We start from the raw sequence: 25569 nt of genomic DNA, 5'->3' as shown, positions 1-25569 counted from the left end.
TTCTTCTGTTGTATATTTAGGCTGGTATGAGCTTAAGTAGCACTTGACTAAATGGAACAATACTGTTAAGTTTAATTTTTTTCTCAGAATTATTTTGATTATATACTAGTTTAACAGTTTTAAATTGAAAAAAATGTTTTAATTATAATGTTTAACTTCTAAATGGCAAGCTAATAAGAATTCTACATTTTCCATTTAATGTTTGTTAATTAGTGTGTTTCTTTAATGTTTATTTTAATTAGGCCTAGCATAAATATTATCTTTTTATTTTAGTTAAGCCTAGCATAAATATTACTTTTTTATTTTAACAACTTAATAAGTAATTTACCAGTAATCAAAGGAGAGGGATTGTGCATATCAAATAAAAACTTCATTATCTGGTAAAATTGTGTATAGTTGTATTAAAAATAATAAAATAGACTTTCTTCATGCAAGTTTGCATACTTTTTTTTTTCATTTAAATCAGACATTTTAATAAGTTATAGCTATATACTATTGAGGGAAAAAAAGTTTGAAAAAATATAAAAAGCACTATTTGAAGTGATATTTTATAATTTTTTCAGCCTCTAAAATGTGTATTAAATGACTGAAGCATAATTATTGCAAGGTCAGTATTTATTAATGAGTGGCCTCCCATGAGATTAGAATTCCTGGTGACTGGCGAAGACGTGATGGTTCTGATAAGGTTTCATGTGCTGACTAGTTAATGAAGTGATACAATGCAAATACATATGACAAGATGCATCTAAGCTCACTAGGAATTAACCCATTTTTTTACATCCAAAAACTGATTTAATTTTACTTTAATTCCCCTAATATTAATTAAAATATATAGTAAATGTCCCATTGCTAATCTATATTCTCTTAAGATAAATAAGTGAAATATTAATTTAAAGAAAACCATATCCAAATTATTGGAGAAGATTTTTTTTAAAGAATTTTTGTTAAAAAATATAAAATGAATGCAACATGCAAATCTAATGAGTTAATCGCTAATGAGCAGAGAGATTAAAATAAATGAAACGTTGGGTTAAATGAAGGCGAGACAGAGAATGGCAAATAAGAAACATTACAAACTTCAATTCAATAACAAAACGGTCAAACAAAACTTTATTCAGATCAAGGGAAACTGAATGTTATAAAATATTTGACTTTTTTAGGACCAGAAGTTTATTCTTTCAAAAAAAATTGTTACTATCCAAAGAGACTTTAAAATGTAAATGTTTTAAAAAATACACAATAACAAGTTGCGCTCTAATGAATTTTTCATCACTACTAGCTACACAAAGCAATGATACCTATTGGTTTTTTTTTTAAGTTAGATTTTTAAGATCCTAAAAAAGTTAAAATATTTTCTAACAACAAGCTTCAGTAATATTTTTAAAAACAAATCCACGACTTAATATATAAGTGCATCAACAAACACTACAAACAAATCATGACTTAAAAATGTGTGCATCACAAAAACCACAACAACAATGAAGGTATTATGTGGTGAACAAAATAATTCCACCTGTTCAGACTTTTGTCCCTACCTTTGGCAGAAGCTGTGGGCTTAGCAGAGAGTAGCGCCACGCCGCCGCCATCGCTGTCCTCAGCCACTGAGTCTGGCAGTTCAGATACTCTATCATTTGGTCGGCTGGGGTCATAGGAGGTTTGTGAAACTGACGAGGAGGTATCCGACTGTGTGTCATCTCTATGGGAACAAAAATATTTAATTTGATACATTTTTAACGAGCTTAACAAATCTTTTTAATCAAGTCATCTCTAAAGTTGCAAAAGAATTTAATTTGATACATTTTTAATGAGCTAAACAAATTGTTTCAATCAAATGTCATTTCTATAGAAGGAAAAATAATACCTTTATTACTTTTTCAACTATGGAACTAAACAATACTTTTTGAAAGGATTGTCATATCCTTTTCAAAATGAGAACAGCTACTTAACATCAATGGTATATAAATTTATTTTAATGTTAACACCTAATTTGTATCAAGGAAAAAAAAAATTCAAATGAAAACAACTACTACAAAAAAAAAACTGTAACCAATGAAACAATGAAGAGTTTATTTTAAAAATGATCCCTCTTAGATTTTAAAAACTATGATCAAAATTGGATAATTATTTTAGCCACAAAGCTAAGCATTGGCGTGCAACATAAAAGAAGTACAAACTGTCACATTTAAGAAAAAAAAAAACAATGCTAAGATTAAGACATCGATGCAATGTTAAAAAGATTCACGTGGAATCTTGTCTGGCAAGATTTTGGTTAGGAAAAGGTTCTATGACTCTCTGGGGTATCACATGTTAAGGTCTGTTTTATAATCGTCACACCTGATTCCTGGTTAGGGTTAGGTTTAATGACTCAAATAGATCACATACGATGATGTTTTATGACTTGTGTATTGTGTTTTATGACTTATGTATCGTGTTTTATGACTTGTGTATTGTGTTTTATGACTTGTGTATCATGTTTTATGACTTGTGTATCATGTTTAATGACTTGTGTATCATGTTTTATGACTTGTGTATCTTGTTTTATGACTGTGTATCGTGTTTTATGACTTGTGTATCATGTTTTATGACTTGTGTATCATGTTTAATGACTTGTATATCATGTTTTATGACTTGTGTATTGTGTTTTATGACTTGTGTATCATATTTTATGATTTGTGTATCATTTTTTATGAATTGTGTATCACATTAAATAATGTGACTTATAAATCACATAGGATCATACTTTATGATCAACCAAAATTATTAAGATGATGCTTTATAACTTTCAAAAAATCATAGAGGGTGGTGTTTTTAGATTAATCAAATGTATCACATAAAATGATGCTTTATGAGAAAAAAGTGATAAATGCTCTGAAAAACTTCATCAAAATTTAGAATTTCTAATAGACTGCAAGCATCATCGGCTAACATCAGACAGTGTAACATCTTTGTAAACACTGAGCGTGAGCTTTCAGCATGAGGTGTTAAAACATCTATCCCATTCAGATGTGTAAGGCAACAACATAGAACATTGACATGCTTAATACAAACATCAAGTGTTGATCAAATTGTATGTGACATATATAGGCAAAGAGCTGTGTTATCTTCTCATTAATTCTGGGTTCTACATTACAATTTAGTATTAAAATTTTAGCTGGTTAAAAACTAGAAATATCTAAGGAAATGAAACAAAAGAAAAGGGTTATATAAAAAAAATCTATTCTACGAAACAATAGAATGGAATAAAATAATGTTTTAAGTTTGAAAAAATGGAAAACTGTAAAGAAGCCAACAACAAAATGTGAACCATTAGAAAGCAAACAAATTTGATTGGCATGGCAGACAACACTGAAACCAGAACTGTTACCTAGACAGCTCAGGGGTGCTTAGGTGGTCGGGTTTTTTAGGCTTGGGGGCCACGGGCGGCCTTAATGCTGGACCCGTTTTCAGGGGGACAGGTGGGCTAGGGGGTGGGGGGAGGGGTTTGTCTGGCTGCTGGAGCTGTTTTCTCTTTTTGAGTTCACTCTTCCGCACAGTGCTGTCACTAAAACATGAGAGAACAGGCGAGAAATTTTAGGCATCAATGTGGTAGATAATAAGACAAGATCAAAACCAAACAGCAGTGACGAAAAATTTCAAATTAATATAATACAAAAAGTGTAAGTTTTTTTTTTTAATGTCAACATTAGAATAGAAACTTTCAAGCAAATGGAATGTTATATCAGTAGACTAAATAGTTTGAAGCCAAATAGTTATTTTTGTTATAAAAGTACACATTTTAATACATTTATATCATTAAAGGAAAACATATCTGGAAAATAAAATGGGATTTTAAATTAAACACAAGACTAATGACAGCTGTTGTTGATACTAGAGTAAAATCTACCAGGTAACATGATTACACAACAGAATATATACTGATGGCTAAATGCATTCATCAGCCAACTAATTGCATCTAGAGCTGACTGGTGACTCTTAGCCTGCACAGAATGTTTGATGTAAAGACAAGACAGCTCAAACTTTAAATTGATTTGTACATTTTTAAAGTTATAATCTTTTATTTCCACCCATTGAAAAGGAGTAATTAACTTATGCTCTCCCCTTATGCTACAACATTAAAGCTAACTATTTAAAAAATGTGTTTGCAGTTGTTTTTCTTTAATTTACAAAGAATAAATAATAACTTAATTGGCTTTTTAAGTAAGTCACAGTAAACTTACATAAAGAAAGAAAATTGTCGAAGAAAAAACTATGTATTATAAATGTTTGATTGTTAGCTTATTGCATTTATAACTGAATGATGTTTTTTTTACATAAAAAACCAAAGAAAGTTTACAGTAAAAAGTGCCTTCTTTGTGCAAAGTTATTTTAATAGGATTGGTAAGGTGAATGGTCATTCTATAAATGGTGCTAGGTTGATTTGCTGGGTTCATGTAACTAACTAAAGGAGTATTGAAGTTTAGGGGTTTCATGCAGATATTGTCTAGCACACAACAATTTATGTTTCATTTGTTTTCAAAATTATGAGCTACAACTACTGATAGATTAGACACTTTTAATCCTGCTTTTCTTCGCCATGCAGTAGGGCACTTTTTTTCTAAAGGACAAAGACTAAGAATATCAGCAGATTATGGTGAACGACTTTAAAAAAAAACAACACATAAATCTAAAATTGTATGTGTTAACCTGGGAATAAAAGACAACACGTATATTAAATAAATTAACAATAACAAAAAATATGATGCTTTAAAAAATATTACAGAAAATGTTAGCAGCAAAATAAAATAAAAAATCTAAACACATTTTATAGTATTTAGGAATGAAAAATAGAATGTGTTACAATAAACAATGTCAGCTACACAGCTTTTTCTGTACAACATTATGAAAGGAAAAATCTGAATTATATTTATTTTTAAAATACAGAACTTCATAACCATCCAGCTAAAACTAAGATATAGTTTACACTTTTTTAAAAATCTGGCCACTGAGTGTTATTACTCACATGTTTACAAAGGCAGGCAATCTAGATAACAGAGAATGTGTTTGCATTTAATTTATTACAACTGTCCTGCTCTTTATATTGGTTAAATATTTATTTATCTAAATAAAAGATATTCACTGCTAAACACTACAGATGGGACATTTTTTTCAACACTGTAAGCTGAACATAATGAAACAAAAAACAATCAAAATGAACATTTTGAGCTGATAAAAAACAATCCTTTTTTTACTAACTGATATGATAGTCTAACACAGAATTTATAAATTGGTAACTCTTTTTAATAACCCTACAGTTTTAAAATAAGTTTAAATATCTATATTTAATATACTTTTTGGGGAATTTCTGGAATTTAAAGTATTAAAATTGAAATATAATATTTATGTGTAGTTCCTAAACATTTTCTTGAAGAAAATACATTTTGACCCTAAAAGGTGCTTCCCCCTTGTTGAGTTTAAAATTATTAAATTAAAATTCATGCAATCAATAAAATGCAAAATTTGAAATGGATTTCAAGTATATTCTAATTTATTATTTATTTAAAGTATATTTAATTTGAATTCCTTGTTTACAAGTCTATACGATTATAACAAAATAATTTTATTGATGCTGTATAAAACTGAGTTAAAAAAAAAAACTAACAAAAACATCTAAAAAACTATGTAATTGAAATTTTGAATTCAAGAACTGGAACAAATATCTGGGAGGAAAATAAAAGAGTAGAGCATCGCATTCTGTTCTAGACTAAATAAGCTAGTCACACTCAGTGAATACTTACGTCAAATCACTAATAATTTGATTTCAGACAATGCAAAAAGTTTTTATTGAGATGGACCAGAAATAATTTTCTTAAAACCAACTAAGTGTATTGTCAGTTAGTTTATATTTTAAATACAATAAACAGAGACCAAAACTTAACACATCATAAAACAATGTTGTGCGAGTCAGAACAGGAAAAAACGGCACAGACTCGACAAGTGAGTGTCAAGCGTACAGAGTAATATGGGTCAAAATGTCAACAGTTGATGAGATGTATGGGCTCAAAAGGTCAACCACTGACCAGGTCAGCAGTAGAGCGGAGGTTTATAAAGGTAAAAGAACGTACCTGTCGTGTTTGTTCCACATGTCCAGGCCACTCTCAGCATGGTCAGTCTGGCTGGAGTGGATGCTGCCATTCTCTGTGATCTCACTCTTCACACTCTCAGAGTCCTGGTCGTCCTCAGCATCATACGACTAGAGGAACATCAACACATTACAATCATATGACTAGAGGAACATCAACACATTACAATCATATGACTAGAGGAACATCAACACATTACAATCATACGACTAGAGGAACATCAACACATTACAATCATACTACTAGAGGAACATCAACACATTACAATCATATGACTAGAGGAACATCAACACATTACAATCATACGACTAGAGGAACATCAACACATTACAATCATATGACTAGAGGAACATCAACACATTACAATCATATGACTAGAGGAACATCAACACATTACAATCATATGACTAGAGGAACATCAACACATTACAATCATATGACTAGAGGAACATCAACACATTACAATCATACGACTAGAGGAACATCAACACATTACAATCATATGACTAGAGGAACATCAACACATTACAAAAACAGGAACATCAACACATTACAAAAACAGGAACATCAACACATTACAATCATACGACTGGAGGAACATCAACATATTACAATCATACGACTAGAGGAACATCAACACATTACAAAAACAGGAACATCAACACATTACAAAAACAGGAACATCAACACATTACAATCATACGACTGGAGGAACATCAACATATTACAATCATACGACTAGAGGAACATCAACACATTACAAAAACAGGAACATCAACACATTACAAAAACAGGAACATCAACACATTACAATCATACGACTGGAGGAACATCAACACATTACAATCATATGACTAGAGGAACATCAACACATTACAATCATACGACTGATGGAACATCAACACATTACAATCATACGACTGATGGAACATCAACACATTACAAAAACTTGCTTACATTAAGGACAACTATTCAGCCACAACTCTTGTACAAATCTTTCTTATCAGCATAATGTATATAATCTAAGTTCTCTTTTGAGCCTGACAGTCCGTGGGGCAAGTGAAGTAGAGTTCACCTGTTTCTCTGGCCTCGGCATATGTAGAGATCGTGTGGTCAGCACTATGCCCAGCCACCTTTACTTTATCTAACGTGAGTTAGGTACCATTCAGAGCTTGGTGGACTAACGAATTCTCTATTGACTCGAATCCGAATTCAAACGTGATATTTCTGGGTAAGCAGTCAATTGCTCTACTGCTAGGCCAAGCCATCCCATATATAACGCAACTTCAGGTATTACTTCTTTAAAGGAAAACGTTTTTCTAACATACTTTTTAACCATTAATGTCCCGTAACGCCCGCTGCCGCCCGACACCGTTAATGTCCCGTAACGCCCGCTGCCGCCCGCTTACAATACGCATAGAAAAATTAAATTTGTTTCATTAAAATTTGGCCTACAAATCCTAATTTTTAACTAAACAGGAAGTCGGTTAGTTTCAGCATCCTTTTCCGGTCTTCTAATTTCAATGGCGCTTTTGAAAGATAAAAAATAATAGTTTCTTTCCATCTCGAAATTTTAGACTCATCTGTCCAATTTTTAGTTGATTTAATATTAAAAATAAAATAAAATAATGCCTCTAAACGTATCTAGGCATGTATTTTATGAATTATATATCTTAAAGATAATCAAATTGATATTTAACTGTTAAATTCGATGCATAGTTGTTTAGACAAAAATAAATAAAGTTGACTACCGAAAATGACCTGTTTTGAATTTTCTCCGACATTTTTTATTTTTATTCTGTACTTGTACCGAATATAATATATTCTATTTAATACTGTTGGAAAGCCAGGTTTATTCCCAACATTAAGCAGTAGTTTTTATCTTAATTTTCAATTTCATTTAGACAAAAACAAATATTTTGTGAAACTATTCACTTGATCATACAGAGTTATGCTCCTTACATTGGGCCGTCATGGGTGGAGTTTTGGTAGAATGAATGAGACATTAATGGTTAAAATGTTCAAACGTTATGTTCTTTTTTTATTCATTACTTAAGCAGTAATAAAACAGATTTTGCTCACAAAAAAACTATTATTTGAAAGGAAACTTGTTTTTTAGACAGACCAGTTTGAAATTACCTTTCCTTTTTTTGAGGGTGGTCTCCTGCCAGCAAGACTACCTGCTGTACCTAGACTTGCCTTGTCTCTGTTGGCTGAAGAGTCCAACAAAGGGGAGGAATTCAATTTATCAAACTCAGATCTGAAAGGAGCAAATGTAAAAAAAAAAGGCTTTTTTTTTTTATCTAACACAGGGTGTAAAATTTGTATCATTAAATAAATAATAGGACAGAACTTTCATAAACTGTAACATTTAAATAGTTTACAGAGTGCTCTGTTAATTAACCAATTATCTTCTGATCAGAGAAAGGACTAATTCTGTATTTAAAGTAGTTAAATCTGTTGAGGAAAAATGTATGTTCTCTTTGACTGAATAATAAATATTGTTTAAAAAAATTATCCTCTGATCAAAGAAAGGAATTTTATTATTTATATGTGCTAACACTGAACTTTAATATCTGTCAAAAGAAATAAAATGGAAAGTTTTAATTAATTTAAACGTAAGTGCCAAATCCTGTATTTAAAGTAGACAAATCTGTTGATGAAAAATCTATGTTCTCTTTAACAGAATAATAAAAATTTTGCTTAAAAAAATGGCTTGTCACTCACTGAAAATATTCTTCTGTTACTCCGTATGGAGAATGGTGAAAGTTGATTTTGTCTGCAGGGGAGGATGAGAGGGAAGGTATTTTGTCAAAAGATGAATCAGCCTCATCTGAAACAATTTTTTTTAAATAAACATGATGAGATGGTTTATTTTATCAGGAGAATAAATGACTTCAGCCTCAGGGTAAATCTGCTTCATCAGCACAAAAAATGTTTTGAAATGTTAATCATAAGAGTTTATTGAAAGATAAAACTGCTTCTTAAGAACTTTTTTTTTAACACTGACATTTTGTAATGAAATTTAAGATGATAGGTATGTCGTCACAAGACAGATCTAATTTGTCTACAAAAATGATCTATCCAGGTTTATAGTTTATTTCTAAACAGTTAATTTACTGTTGGCACAAGATCAATCTAATTAATTTATCTAAAAATTGTATAAGACATAATTAATTTACTGGTCAAATGCACTTTTATCCTACAAATATAAACAAAAGTTTTAATGATGTTATATAAACAAACTGGTGCTAAATTTCCCAATGAAAAGTTCTTTTGAGTTCTAATACATGACTAGGTACAAGTTGGCTTAAATGTAATAACGGTCAGGTACAAGTTGGCTTAAATGTAATAACGGTCAGGTACAAGTTGGCTTAAATGTAATTAAGGTCAAGTTGATGTAGACCTACCTGGTGTAGCGGCAGGATCTGAAGTTTCTGAAGATGTGGAGATCTCCAATACATCTTCAGTGGATTGGTTCAGAGGGGAGAGGGGCTCTTCACCTAGAGGGAGGCATAAAACAAAGCTATTGGTTGGTTGTAAATATCATTCTGTGAGTGTAAATGTTTGGGACAGCATGGTTCAGAGGGGAGAGGGGCTCTTCACCTAGAGGGAGGCATAAAACAAAGCTATTGGTTGGTTGTAAATATCATTCTGTGAGTGTAAATGTTTGGGACAGCATGGTTCAGAGGGGAGAGGGGCTCTTCACCTAGAGGGAGGCATAAAACAAAGCTATTGGTTGGTTGTAAATATCATTCTGTGAATGTATGGGACAGCATGGTTCAGAGGGGAGAGGGGCTCTTCACCTAGAGGGGGGCATAAAACAAAGCTATTGGTTGGTTGTAAATATCATTCTGTGAGTGTAAATGTTTGGGACAGCATGGTTCAGAGGGGAGAGGGGCTCTTCACCTAGAGGGGGGCATAAAACAAAGCTATTGGTTGGTTGTAAATATCATTCTGTGAGTGTAAATGTTTGGGACAGCATGGTTCAGAGGGGAGAGGGGCTCTTCACCTAGAGGGGGGCATAAAACAAAGCTATTGGTTGGTTGTAAATATCATTCTGTGAGTGTAAATGTTTGGGACAGCATGGTTCAGCAGTTACAGCTCATGGTTGCCAACCTAACAGTATAGAGTTTTATTTTGGGTTGGTGTATACGGTGTCCAAAAGTTGTCCCAGTTCTCATGAATACCTGATTCAAGTCTAGGAAAAGTAAAGATAGCTGGGCATATAATAAACCACACTATCTCACCATGCACTGAGGGTTTCAGAAATAAGCTATTAGGTTCAAAATAGTTTATTTATTAAATGGAAATGTTCCCATCATTCAATCCACACTTCAAGCTTCTGAACATATTTTACAGAACATTAAAAAAATCTGATGGATTTGTGAGTTTCTGCCCTAACATATAACAGCAATCATCAAATGTTTAAAAGAGAGAACTGTTTTTAAAAAAGTTCAATAAAAACTGTCTAACCTTTATAAAGCAATAAAATATGAGCCTAAGCTTACCTAAGCCATTGAGGGTAGCCATGAAGCTTTAGAACTTACCTAAGCCATTGAGGGTAGCCATGAAGCTTTAGAACTTACCTAAGCCATTGAGGGTAGCCATGGAGCTTGAAAACTTACCTAAGCCATTGAGGGTAGCCATGAAGCTTGAAAACTTACCTAAGCCATTGAGGGTAGCCATGAAGCTTTAGAACTTACCTAAGCCATTGAGGGTAGCCATGAAGCTTGAAAACTTACCTAAGCCATTGAGGGTAGCCATGAAGCTTTAGAACTTACCTAAGCCATTGAGGGTAGCCATGAAGCTTTAGAACTTACCTAAGCCATTGAGGGTAGCCATGAAGCTTTAGAACTTACCTAAGCCATTGAGGGTAGCCATGAAGCTTTAGAACTTACCTAAGCCATTGAGGGTAGCCATGAAGCTTTAGAACTTACCTAAGCCATTGAGGGTAGCCATGACAAGAGGAACAGGCTTGCTGTAGGAGGCTGGCATGTCCACCTCGTCCAGACTAGGCAGCGCCTGGGGGAGACCTGCCACCTTCTGGGCTTCTGTCAAATCCTTCTCTAACGTGAAAATCTGAAATCAAGCTATGCGTTAAATCAATATTCCAAAATCAACCAAATAACTCACAACTAAATCAGAAATGACATACATTTATATTTAAAATGTAATTAATTAGATCCAAAACATTGTTTTGAATAAACAATTTATAACTTTCTGGTAATAACTATGTCAATATAACTTTATAACTTCATTTTGCCTTGGGAGACAATGGATGCATTCTTTTCTTAACTTTTGCCGCATTGTATAAAGGAATACTAATTATAACACAAGGTTAAGCAGCCAAAAAGACAACTTGAAGGCGAAGGTTTTTAAGACTTACCCTGTCTTTTAAAGATTTAACCAGAGAGTTATACTGCTGATCCTTCTCAGCCTGTTGCTCAAACAGAGATTCCCTTTCTTGGATGAAATCTTTCTCCCTGGACAAAATACAAACAACATTCTTAGACAAGGGTAACTGGTTATTAGTCACAAAGTAAATATAAACCATACTTAGAGCACACTAGTACAAGACTAGGGTAGGAAAAACATAAAATGATTGACAGAAAATAAGTAAACTTTTAACTGCCAATCACAGAAAAGATTAAAACATGATATTCTGCTATTTTTATAACAGCCAATCAGAAAGCAGATTACAAAATAATTCTCTGCTATTTTTAGAGTAGCCAATCAGAACAGCAGAACAAACCAATCACTAACCAGAAGACAAAAGAAACCAGATGCCTTACCTCTGCTGATAATCCTTGATGAGCTTCTTGGCCTTGTGGTATTTCTTTTCTAAAGCACCAAGCTCCTTCACTTTCCTCTCCAGCTCAATGTGCTGACTTTGTGAGGCAACCATCATATCCTGGGAACAATGGAATAAATGTGTTCAGGGCACAGTAGGTGGAATAATTATAACAATACTACAATTTTTCTCTATAGCTCAATGTGCTGGCTTTGTGAGGCCACGACTGTATCCACAATGTATGGCACTCTTTAAAACAAATATAGGCACCATAGTGCTCACAGGGGTACTCTGCACTGTAGGTGGAATAGTCATAACAATACTATGTATGAACAGGTGTCAAAATACTAAGAAAAATATGGCTAAGATATAAAGTATAAATTATATACTGTACAATAATTTATTGACTCCTTTGGGATGTCTATGTTTACTATGATTATCCAATATGGCTTCACTGTGATTTTATGCTCCATCAGGATTGATCCATTTCGCTGATAGATGTTTCACTTCACATCCAACATAGTATCTGCTTCCCACCAAGGTTTTCATGCTCACCCTCAATTTCACCAAACTGCTCCACCGTGCTACCAACATTCCACCATGCTACCAACACTCCAAACTACCAACACTCCACCATGCTATCAATGCTCCACCCAGGATTCTATAGTCCACCTCAACTCCACCAAGACCACAGACCCCCCTCACCTTATACTGTGAGAGCTCCTTCTTCAACATGTCAAAATGTTTGTCCCTCTCCTGGAACTTCCTGGTCAACTCCTCCACTTTCTTCTCCAGCCCTTTCTTCTGGACCTCAGCACCTTCCAGCACCAGGATCTGAAGGTAAGAAACCAGACATTGATGTTAATACTTCATTAATAACACATGCCAGTTTAAACTAATAGCGAAATAGGTATGCTTTCTACCACCAAATTTTTAATTGAAAAAAAAACGTTAAAAGTTGTCGTTTATAAATTTTTCCTGATGTTGCAATATTTCTTTCAATTCAGGCATTAACTAACAGACTAAAATTACAAAGTGTGTAGTCACCTTGGCTTTTAACTTGACAATCTCAGCCTCTGCCACTCCAAGCTTGTACTGGCCCTGGAGAAAACACAGGCTACATTAGACTCTTTATTAAGTTCATTGGTCATAGGAAGTATTCATATAGCCACATTTTAATACACTTTAATACAACAAGTAATACATAGATTGGAACATTTTAAAGGCTTGATCTTTAAATCTTAACATCATACCTATAACTTACAATTTTTTAAATGTATTAACACTGTATTAACACTTTTAACTAAACACCACACCAATTTAGCTAAAGATTTTACCATAATGTCTCTTTTAACTAAACATCACCCCAATTTAACTAACCACCATACCAATTTTACCATCCTGTCTCTTTTAACTAGTCACCACACCAATTTAACTAAATACCATATCAATTTTACCAAACACCACACCAATTTAACCAACCCTGCTTGTTTTTAAAACCCCCTACCTCTTTTAACTTGATAAACAGTTTTTCATGCTCCATGTCCGGTGAAGCGGAACCACTGGAGCTGAGCTGCTGGTTGTCCTCCAGCTCCGACATGGCCAGACTGACCACAGCGGCCACGGAGGTGGACACGGAGTTGTCCGGGGAACTGTCCAGCCCGTCCTCCCCGTTGGACGGCACTGACTGCGGAGTGGTGTCCCCTGCAGCGTTCTCCTGCTCCAGGCGCTCCTGTTCAGCCATCATGTAGTCGTGGTCGCCGTTGACAACGGGTGGCTCACTCTCCTGGGTGTCCTCTATTCCCTGGTCAAGAAAAAAAGTTCTGTCTTTTTAAACAGCTGGATGTGAACAACAGAGCAGCAATATTAGAAAGATGAATGAAATTAACATTTAATGACCAGTAAATATGACTATTTTTCAAGTATGCAGATTCTAAGAAGAGATAAGACTACATATCATATGGTAATTATAATAAATAATCATGTTATAATATTTCACAAATGTTCTATTGGGTTGTTTTAAAAACAGCGGCTGGTTAACAAAATACTGCACCTGAGGTTGTTTTTTTTTGCAGGCATCACTGTTTGGGTCAGGGTTACAGTTAAGGCAAAGGTTAGGATAGCAATATTATTAAAATTATTGAATATTATTAAATTATTAAATATTATTAAAACAATATAGCTATTACACATCTTGCTATATTCTTAGAGGTGCATATTTATCTTATTATAACAGAGTTAAAAGAAGTTTTCTTTTTATTTAATTACTGGCAAAAACAGTGCAATGTACTAATTACATACTGTGATATTTTAGATTAAGTGCTCAATAATTCCAATCTCGGGACCAAGTATAAATAGAATTTAAACACTGAATTTTTAAATCCAAACATAAAATTGTGCTTGCATTCATACTAAAAACTATAAATGTTACAAATATAATATTAATAAAAATGTAAAAGTGAAAATCAATGCAAAATACACTAACATAAAGTAAGATAAATTTATATCCTTCAATTTTTTTAGAATCTTTTATGACATACTTAAAGGGTGGTGTAAAATTATTTTGATTAGTAAAACAAGCTGTTAATGACGAAAGTAAAACTGTCCACGACATAGCAAAATAAATATCTAAATTATGCTAATTAGCATTTAAAATATGCACTTTATCATTTTATATTCATTAAATAGATTTTTGAGCTTGATTGACATGTTAAGAACAAACAGAAAAATTCAATGCTGGGATTTATAATAAATTACTTCACATTATTTTCTTATTTTCACAATGATTTAATTATTAACTGGTAACTTAACAAGAATGGTTCTAGTGACAATAAAGTGTAGTTGTCATTGTTTATCATCAGATGTATTAGTAGCATGGGATAGTTAGCTGGGTTAGTTGGCTTACTAAAGAGAAGAAATCTGGCTTACATTAACTACAGTTGTCTCTTGTATTTTCTGAACAGATGGCAAGATAAGCAAAACTGTGTTAATGGCCTAAGCTACAACTATATTAGCTTCATTAAAATCAAATTAATATTAAGCTTAAGGTCTGTTATCTAGAATAAATTACTAGTTAATTTTATGTTGGGTATGAAAGAATTTTACTATAATTTTAAAGATCACTTGATTACTTTTTTAAAAAACATCATCATTTAAATGTATGAAGTTCAGTTAAAAAGCAGATTACTAATTGATAATTGGCAAACTAAAACTATTTATAATAAAAAAATTTAAAAATTTTAATCAGAGAAAAGGGGGAAGTAACTGTGGAATGTTTTTCTTCACTGGTTACCTTTTCATCAGTTCCAGCTTCGGAACTTGATTCATCATCAGCGGTCTCAGAAGTCTGACGGAGCAACAACTGCTGCTGGTGGGCATGGGCGTGCCTTTCCAGCACCTCATCCTTCGGCTACAGGGTGGAGGAGGGTGGGGGGGACAGGTGTTAGTAGTCGTACAACGGTGGACAGAGGCACAACAACATTGTGGGGGCACGGCACAATAAATGGGGAGAACGGATGTTTTTTAAAAAATATTGAGTTCATCAAGTCTCACCAAAATACTGTTAAGTTGAGCCAAAAGGGGTGAAGCATGGAGAAACTTGCAGTGCTTAATTAATTAAGTTGATAAAGCCATTAGGTCAGCCACAAATATATCAAAACAGTCATACAAGTCAAACTAGCCTCTCATAATTGATTAGGCTAGAGATTTTCACTTACATGTAAAATGCAGTGCTAAAAAGCCAGTATTCTACAAGATGTGATTATAATATGTGCAAGATGTAGTTAAAATGTGTGTAAAATGTGGTTTAAGTTTGTAAGAAGTGATTAATGTATGTAAAATGTGGTTAAAATGTCTGCAAGATGTGGCTAATATTGTGATGCATGAATTGTGGCTAAATTTGTGTAAGATGTTTAAATACCTAAAAAAAGGTTAAAACATAATGATATTTGGTTAATATGTCAACATTTGTGTCTAATAATGAGATGTACGAGTTGTGTCTGAATTTTTTGTAATGTGTTAAAACATCTAAGAGAAAAATTAAACTACAATGGTTAAAATGACCAGTGTTATAGAACGATGCAGTGTTAAGCTACACATGAACATGAACAAGTCAGACAGGTAGAGGTGAAAATCTCAGGTACCGGCTGTCTCACCTGAAAGCTGTCCTCCAGCTGTTTCAGGCGCTGCTGTTCCCTCTCTCTCATCTCCTCCCTGCGTCTGTCCTGCTCTAGAGACTGTTGAATTAATCTGGCCACCTCGCTCTTGCTGGGGTCTTTCTCCCGACCAATCAGAAACCTGAAATCACACACCAATGAAAAAAAATGACTGGCACATAACAAACAAAGCAATTACTTAAAATGGCAATTATCATGTTCTAGGTTGTGTTTTAATCATGGTAATTAGCAAAATAAACCATTTCTTCTTCAAAAAAAATCTAACTGAAGCGTTCTTCATTCTCCTTAACATCTTTATTGATTGGAGAACTAAGTTAATTAAAACAAGCTTCAAGATTCTTTATGGTTATAACAATAATTTTTTTAAAGCAACACAAACGTTACAGATAAAGCACAGCAGCTCAGATGTGTTATAAAATACTGCAGTTGAAGAATGCTCATAGCAACTACTAAAGCTTTTTAGCAATTTCTATAAATATATATTTATGCATCATGAATTGAAGAGTAAAAAATTGATTAAAAACATATCCTATAATTTTATTTTAAAAAGTAATTCATAAAATACAGCTAATAAGATTATCAAATCTAAGTGTGCAAACATCTACATTTTTCTGTTAAACTGCTTTGATTTTTTTTTTCAAAGTTCAAACCCATTAAAAAGTCTAACCAAATTTTTTTTAAATTCTATTATTCAGCCAAAATGCTAAGTAAGATGTTACCACTGAAAGATTCGGAGAAAAATTGTGGAATATTTTCTTCTAACAAAAACAAAAGCCAGACTGGCAAGTTCTGCTAGCTCACATGTCAGAGAAAACAGCCACTTCCTGCTCTGATTGATGTACTGTGTAGCCATAATGCCTCTTCAATTCTCCCCCACCCCCTTAATCATGTCTCAGTTCTTCCATCAATTACACAATGTTAAAGTACACAGCCCCCCCTCTCCAAGACTGTCTGGTTATATTTTAATAAGTTAGAGAAGCTTTCATTAATCAATTAGCTCAAGTGGGAGGGGTTTGAATTTAGGGATTTCCTGATAGACCAGTATTAAACTATCTGGTTAAGATCTTTTATTCATGTACTTTATCAAAACCTTTTAAACATACAAAAAAAAAAACAACTTACAATGTGTTATTTTGATTTATCTGGTAAAAATCACCCAGAAAAATTGGTACAAAAAGAAAAAAAATATAGCACAACCTATACTCAACACTCAACAAACAGTGGATATTGTTTTGCCATCCCTAGCAGAACTTATACTGTAGTGTCCCCCCCCCCCCCCCCCCCCCTTTGTACCAACCACCAACCACATAAAGAAACCACTTACTTTACAATACCACTTGTGTTACGTAAGACAGAGGCAGCATAAGCTTGTGTAACTCCTACTAAACTTTTACCATCAACTTCTATGATTTGATCATTCACTTGTATTCTGAAAACAAAAATTTTACAATTACTTTTTAATGTCTACATCTTGGTCTTTAATTTGATCATTAACTTGAATTCTAAAAATAATTCAAATAACTACTTTTTTATGTCAAAACAAAAGCCATCCACAAATTATAATAATCATATATTATGCCTTTCCTATAGTAAATGGAATTTTATTTTTTCAAAAACATATAAACTTTAATAGTTTTTCAACAAAACAAAACAAAATAAATATTTTTATACTTCATTAAATGATGTTTTTCTGTTAGCACAGAGGAGAGAGACAAGATAAAACAGGCTAAGATTCCAGTAGGAAAAAAGATTTCAAATTTTAATGAAGGTAATTAAACGAATCAATTTTTTTAAAAATAATGTAAACAGAACAGCTCTTTTGTTTTTGTATCAGTTTCACTATCAACAGACACCATCAACAAACAGACATCTTCATCAGACAGCATCAACAAACTGACATTATAAGACAGACATCATCAACATACATCATCATCAGACATAATCAATAGACATAATCATCACACTCATCAGACAGACACTATCAACAGCCAAACACAACAGACACTATTAGCAGAAACCAACAGCAAACAAATACATTGGAACCAATGACCTGCAAATGAAGAGCACCACTTGAACTAGACAGCACCACGAACTAACAGACATCATCACACAACTAACAGACATCATCACACAACTAACAGACATCATCACACAACATGCAGACAGCAGCACCCAACATGCAGACAGCACCACACAACATGCAGACAGCATCACACAACATGCAGACAGCATCACACAACATGCAGACAGCACCACACAACATGCAGACAGCAGCACCCAACATGCAGACAGCAGCACCCAACATGCAGACAGCATCACACAACATGCAGACAGCATCACACAACATGCAGACAGCATCACACAACATGCAGACAGCATCACACAACATGCAGACAGCATCACACAACATGCAGACAGCAGCACCCAACATGCAGACAGCATCACACAACATGCAGACAGCATCACACAACATGCAGACAGCATCACACAACATGCAGACAGCATCACACAACATGCAGACAGCATCACACAACATGCAGACAGCAGCACCCAACATGCAGACAGCATCACACAACATGCAGACAGCATCACACAACATGCAGACAGCATCACACAACATGCAGACAGCATCACACAACATGCAGACAGCATCACACAACATGCAGACAGCATCACACAACATGCAGACAGCATCACACAACATGCAGACAGCAGCACCCAACATGCAGACAGCAGCACCCAACTTACTGATTAGATTTTTGAGCTGCACCATTCGGGGTGAGTGTCTTGATGAAGATGCCAAGCTTCTCTAGTCCAGCATCAGCACCAACTCCCATACCAATGATACTCAGGCCTAGACCTTCAGAACCTGCAGCAACAAAGTCAGATATACAACACCTACAGCAACAAAGTCAGACTTTAAACAACTACAGCAATGTCAGACATACAACATCTACAGCAACAAAGTCAGACTTTAAACACCTACAGCAACAAAGTCAGACTTACGCAACACCTAAAGCAACAAAGTCAGACTTACAACATCTACAGCAACAAAGTCAGACTTTAAACACCTACAGCAACAAAGTCACACTTTAAACACCTAAAGCAACAAAGTCAGACTTTAAACACATACAGCAACAAAGTCAGACTTTAAACACCTACAAAACAACAGCTAAACATTCTTGAACCTACCCATCAACCCTACACAACGACTAAACTTTCTTTGCCCCTACCCATCAACCCTACACAACGGCTAAACTTTCTTTGCCCCTACCCATCAACCCTACACAACAGCTAAACTTTCTTGAACCTCCCATCAACCCTACACAACGGCTAAACTTTCTTGAACCTCCCATCAACCCTACACAACGGCTAAACTTTCTTTGCCCCTACCCATCAACCCTACACAACAGCTAAACTTTCTTTGCCCCTACCCATCAACCCTACACAACGGCTAAACTTTCTTGAACCTCCCATCAACCCTACACAACGGCTAAACTTTCTTTGCCCCTACCCATCAACCCTACACAGCAGCTAAACTTTCTTGAACCTCCCATCAACCCTACACAACGGCTAAACTTTCTTGAACCTCCCATCAACCCTACACAACGGCTAAACTTTCTTTGACCCTCCCCATCAACCCTACATTGATATCACCATGCAGCTAAGGGAGAAGAAATATAATATTTGCTAGTCCCAGTTATAATGCCTGTGTACTTTGCACGAGATAAACTGTTTATTTAAAAATTGAGCCTTTAGTTAAGATATAAAACTGAAATGTAATATTCAGCTCTTAAAACAGACATCAAAAGAATGAGGTTCAATCGAATCCTAGTGCATCCTTTTAAAAAACAATAGAAATATAAGTTAAAAAAATAACAACGCAGGTGTGAGCTGACCTTTGAGCAGGTCAACTGGGAACACATCCATCTTCTCAACCCGTTTCTCCAGTTCATATTCAGCTGATGCTGCAACTGGGTCCACATCTTCATTCCTTCTGTCGTAGTCATTGGTGGAGTATGTGGCAAATACCTGGAAGTAACAGGTGAAATGTTAGCCATACCTACAATACCTAAAGGTAACAAGTGAAATGTTAGCCATACCTACAATACCTAAAAGTAACTGGTAAAATGTTAGCCATACCTACAATACTTAAAAGTAACAGGTGAAATGTTAGCCATACCTACAATACCTAAACGTAACAGGTGAATTGTTAGCCATACCTACAATACCTAAAAGTAACAGGTGAAATGCCAGTCAAACCTACAATACGTAAAAGTAAGATGGTGAAATGTCTGTCATACCTACTATACCTAAAAGTTAGATTTAAAATATTTGATGTCTATAATAGATGTAAGTAACAGTGAACATTTAGCCATACCTTAACGTTCACTCTTTAATCAATTACTAAGACAAGCTTAAGCCTTATTTAGATAGATTCCTTACACCAAAATGCCACAACCACATACATTATGTATTCATGACAACAGATAGAACCTCAACCCTGATGTATTTTACGTAGCTCTGACAACAACAAAAAACTTAGACAACAACTGAAACCAAATATTCAGGCTAGCCAAACACAACATCAAACAGATCTCACAGAGATACAGATCACTCTACAAAACAAAATAACCCTGTGTGTCTACAATGTGTCCATACATTGTTAATGACTGCTAGTGTTTACATAAACCTATTGATTAAAGAACCTGTACACTAACTCAAGGTGGAAACCTGCAGACTCAAAGAAGCAAGTGGCTATTCTAACATATAGTTGTATCTCTTTTCATAGGTTATAAATCTTTAATACCACAATAACAATGTAGACAATGTGCAGATCTACCTTCAATGAAGTTTCAGCATGCATCAGAGCTACACTAAAACATTCATTGCAGCTGCTTTAATGGTTTACTAGCAGAAATAACAGACTGTCGAATATTTTACCTCTATAGAGAAAAAACACCATCACACAGCAGTTATATTCCTAGAAAGTAGAACTATAGACTATGCTAGAACCTCAATAGTAGAAACCACTTTATTTTTTTTTTATTCAGGGGGGGGGGGGGGGGTAAGTCTGAATATAACTCAAGATTAAATAAAGCCAGCATTCAATTCCAGCTGCCAAGCCATGCAATGAAATATTTATTAAAAAAAAAAAAAAAAAAAAAAAAACCACATGAAAACTGGCATTAAATCATGTACAGAAGATACATTTTTTTATTCACAAGACACAGATGAGAGAGAAGTTTATCAGCAATAAATGTGTGCACCTGAGTGCATGTGCACACAGAGTTAGCTCCCCTCAAGTGCCTTCAAAATGGCTGCACTCACATGTAACATTCAAAGAGAGAGAAAAAAAACAGTATGTGTCTATGTATAAAGGTTTTCTCCTGAATATCCATCATAAGAATGTGCAGTAGACGCATGCACTTCAAAATCATTTATTATAAATAACTACTGTTTATCAAATGTAGTTTTTTATAATGAATTTTTTGTATTTTACTTCCTATTGATCAAACTAATGGTCTTTGCAAAAACAAGCCATTAGATTTAAATACCCTTTGTTTAGTGCAATTGTTTCATAGTGTTTACATATAACAGTTTTGGGTTTTCTATATATACACACACACACACACACACACACACCCTCCCCACATTTTAACTAGGTACAGTAGAAAAAAGGTGCAAAGGACAGTTATTCTTATTTTATAACTTCATATAATACTTTTCTTGGCTAATAGGGTCACATTTACTTTTTGTTTGGATTTAGGCTAAGGATGTTTTGAACTAAGAAATATCAAGTGATATACAGTGTAGTTAAACTTAAGGTAACACATGAAAAGAACTAACTGTGAAGAGAAAACACTACATAAATAAACATTAAAGATGGCTTTCTAATACTCTTGGCTGTAGTCTGTAGCACTACCAAGAACTAAAAAACTATGGCCTAATGCAGCCGTTGATATCAAGGACTGACAAACTAAAAACAAATCTAGCCATTGACTATCATGTACTGAGACTGAACAAATCTAGCCATTGAGTACCATGTACTGAGACTGAACAAATCTAGCCATTGAGTACCATGTACTGAGACTGAACAAATCTAGCCATTGAGTACCATGTACTGAGACTGAACAATTCTAGCCATTGAGTACCATGTACTGAGACTGAACAAATCTAGCCATTGACTACCATGTACTGAGACTGAACAAATCTAGCCATTAAGTACGATGTACTGAGACTGAACAAATCTAGCCACTGAGTACCAACCTTGATAGGACTCCTACTGAAGCAAACCCTGGATTGCTTGTGGTACTCTATCTCAACTATAAACAAATCTAGCCACTGAGTACCAACCTTGATAGGACTCCTACTGAAGCAAACTCTGGATGGCTTGTGGTACTCTATCTCAACTATAAACAAACCTAGCCACTGAGTACCAACCTTGATAGGACTCCTACTGAAGCAAACCCTGGATGGCTTGTGGTACTCTATCTCAACTATAAACAAATCTAGCCACTGAGTACCAACCTTGATAGGACTCCTACTGAAGCAAACTCTGGATGGCTTGTGGTACTCTATCTCAACTATAAACAAACCTAGCCACTGAGTACCCACCTTGATAGGACTCCTACTGAAGCAAACCCTGGATGCCTTGTGGTACTCTATCTCATCTATAAACACATCTAACCACTGAGTACCAACCTTGATAGGACTCCTACTGAAGCAAACCCTGGATGGCTTGTGGTACTCTCAACTATAAACAAATCTAGCCACTGAGTACCAACCTTGATAGACTCCTACTGAAGCAAACCCTGGATGGCTTGTGGTACTCTCAACTATAAACAAATCTAGCCACTGAGTACCAACCTTGATAGGACTCCTACTGAAGCAAACCCTGGATGCCTTGTGGTACTCTATCTCAACTATAAACAAATCTAACCACTGAGTACCAACCTTGATAGGACTCCTACTGAAGCAAACCCTGGATGGCTTGTGGTACTCTATCTCATCTATAAACACATCTAACCACTGAGTACCAACCTTGATAGGACTCCTACTGAAGCAAACCCTGGATGGCTTGTGGTACTCTATCTCAACTATAAACAAATCTAACCACTGAGTACCAACCTTGATAGGACTCCTACTGAAGCAAACCCTGGATGGCTTGTGGTACTCTATAAAAACTATAAACAAATCTAGCCACTGAGTACCAACCTTGATAGGACTCCTACTGAAGCAAACCCTGGATGGCTTGTGGTACTCTATAAAAACTATAAACAAATCTAGCCACTGAGTAACATGTACTGAGACTGAACAAATCTAGCCACTGAGTACCCACCTTGATAGGACTCCTACTGAAGCAAACCCTGGATGGCTTGTGGTACTCTATCTCATCTCCACTGCTCTCGTCCTCTTCCTCGCTCTCTATAGGGGGGATCTCAATAAAAGTCAATTTGCTGTAGTCTATCTCTAGAGGCTCACCTGCCAACACAAGGAGGAAACATGACGTAAACATATCACTAGGACTGGGGGGTGGGGGAGTGCAGGTGGGGTCAAAACATAAAGGGGGTGGGGATAAAGTAGCAGGGGTTTAAATACTTAGGATGGGGGGAAGGGTGTATAAAAATTATCAGTGTAGTGTGGGTGGGGAGGGCATAAAAAAACTGCAAAGGAAACTGTGGAGTGGGGAGAGGACAAAAAGCTGGTGTGGGGAGGGGGTATAAAAACTTGGATCTTCCAACTGGCACAAAAATTGGATAATGTGTGCTACTGTAGGCCTATAACATGATGGCCTGGATATTCAAACTGGCACAAAAAATGGATAAGGTGTGCTACTGTAGGCCTATAGCATGTTGGCCAGGATATTCAAACTGGCACAAAAAATGGATAAGGTGTGCTACTGTAGGCCTATAGCATGTTGGCTGACTTCAAAGTGAAAAGATAACATTTTTGTATAGCAGCTTGGGGTGATATTATCAAGACATTTTTTATAACATGATAAAAAGGAAAGTTTTTACTACTAAATTTTTATGGATATAATGGATTTAGTTAATCCTACTTTTTTTTTTTAAATCATCACAAAATTTACTTCAGATTTGTAAATAAACTCAGTTGTCCAAATTATTTCTTATCTTGAAAAAAAAAAACACCAGTTCCTGAAGTATTTTATAAAAAAAAAAAATGGGAAATGGAAATTAAAAAAAAAGAAGAGACATAACAAGTGCTTCGTACCATCAGGTAAAACTTCTGAGGAATCTTCCTTCCCATCACCTGACTCCCTGGCTATATGGAAATCTTTTTTTGTAAAGCTGGTCGTCACATCAACATTGCCATTTTCCAAGCTGCAGGAGAGAGGAAAAAATGTGTTTATAGATACAAAATTATATTTATCATTGGGGCGGATAGAGAAAATATGGGCAGTGGGTTATTTAAAAGATCTGCAGCCGGTGTTTGAAAGATGTTCAACAGGTTATTAAAAGATGTACAACAGATATATAAAAGATGTACAACAGGTTTATAAAAGATGTGCAGCAGGTTTATTAAAGATGTACAACAGATATATAAAAGTATTAAAAGATGTACTACAGGTTTATAAAAGATGTTCAACAGGTTTTTAAAGATGTACAACAGATATATAAAAGATGTACAACAGGTTTATAAAAGATGTGCAGCAGGTTTATAAAAGATGTACAACAGATATATAAAAGATGTACTACAGGTTTATAAAAGATATGCAGCAGGTATATGAAAGATTGTGTTACAAGTATAATCCTGTTTTATTGTGTGTTTCAGTTATTCACTGTTATTATGAATCATAGATCTTGCTAAAATATTCAAACAAGTTAGGATTACTGTTGTAGCCAGAATATGTTTTAGAATTTGTGGATTAATCAAGTCTATTATCAAAAATATAACCTTCAAATATTTTTAAATTTAAGCATAGAACATAGTCCATTGAAAATTTTCTATGTAAACAAACTACTTGTCCCTATAACTTCACTATGTAACAGGCTAATTGTTCCTATAAATTCTATCCCCCCATATAAGCAGAGAATTTGTCCCTGTAACCCCCCCTGTAAGCAGAGAATTTGTCCCTATAAACCCCCATGTAAGCAGAGAATGTGTCCCTATAAACCCCCATGTAAGCAGATAATTTGTCCCTATAAACCCCCATGTAAACACAGTACTTGTCCCTATAAAACCCCATGTAAGCAGAGAATTTGTCCCTATAAACCCCCATGTAAGCAGATAATTTGCCCCATAAACCCCCATGTAAACACAGTACTTGTCCATATAAACTCCCCATGTAAGCAGAGCATGTGTACCTATAAATTTCCCTCGGAGAGTACTTGTCCCTATAAACCCCCATGTAATCAGAGTACTTATCCCCATGTAATCAGAGTGCTTATCCCCATGTAATCAGAGTACTTATCCCCATGTAATCAGAGTGCTTATCCCCATGTAATCAGAGTGCTTA

The 25569-nt window shown here is 34.7% G+C and overlaps 1 protein-coding gene across 14 annotated transcripts in view; it reads right to left on the bottom strand.

The window, feature by feature from the left end:
- LOC131938356 (microtubule-associated protein futsch) overlaps window positions 1–25569 on the bottom strand; it is a 100554-nt gene that overhangs the window by 4534 nt on the left and 70451 nt on the right. For 9 of the 14 annotated variants that reach the window (XM_059296368.1, XM_059296367.1, XM_059296366.1 and 6 more), the window contains 20 exons: window positions 24324–24433; window positions 23431–23573; window positions 19988–20120; window positions 18837–18957; window positions 17413–17517; window positions 16056–16209; window positions 15206–15322; window positions 14842–14868; window positions 13421–13717; window positions 12961–13014; window positions 12619–12747; window positions 11915–12033; window positions 11509–11605; window positions 11060–11201; window positions 9530–9622; window positions 8847–8952; window positions 8259–8379; window positions 6102–6229; window positions 3365–3541; window positions 1536–1696 (listed from right to left, as the gene is read on the bottom strand). In XM_059296368.1, the coding sequence (XP_059152351.1) occupies window positions 1536–1696; window positions 3365–3541; window positions 6102–6229; window positions 8259–8379; window positions 8847–8952; window positions 9530–9622; window positions 11060–11201; window positions 11509–11605; window positions 11915–12033; window positions 12619–12747; window positions 12961–13014; window positions 13421–13717; window positions 14842–14868; window positions 15206–15322; window positions 16056–16209; window positions 17413–17517; window positions 18837–18957; window positions 19988–20120; window positions 23431–23573; window positions 24324–24433 (2534 nt within the window). The remainder of the gene's footprint in view (window positions 1–1535; window positions 1697–3364; window positions 3542–6101; window positions 6230–8258; window positions 8380–8846; window positions 8953–9529; window positions 9623–11059; window positions 11202–11508; window positions 11606–11914; window positions 12034–12618; window positions 12748–12960; window positions 13015–13420; window positions 13718–14841; window positions 14869–15205; window positions 15323–16055; window positions 16210–17412; window positions 17518–18836; window positions 18958–19987; window positions 20121–23430; window positions 23574–24323; window positions 24434–25569) is intronic. The other 5 variants (XM_059296374.1, XM_059296379.1, XM_059296375.1 and 2 more) reach the window with 5 other exon arrangements.

The sequence above is a fragment of the Physella acuta genome, unplaced genomic scaffold (genome assembly GCF_028476545.2).
Source record: "Physella acuta isolate Inbredline_101_S28 unplaced genomic scaffold, ASM2847654v3 ptg000242l, whole genome shotgun sequence".
Classification (NCBI taxonomy): domain Eukaryota; kingdom Metazoa; phylum Mollusca; class Gastropoda; family Physidae; genus Physella; species Physella acuta.
Note: the sequence above shows the minus strand (reverse complement) of the source record. Positions and strands in the feature narration are given on the sequence as shown.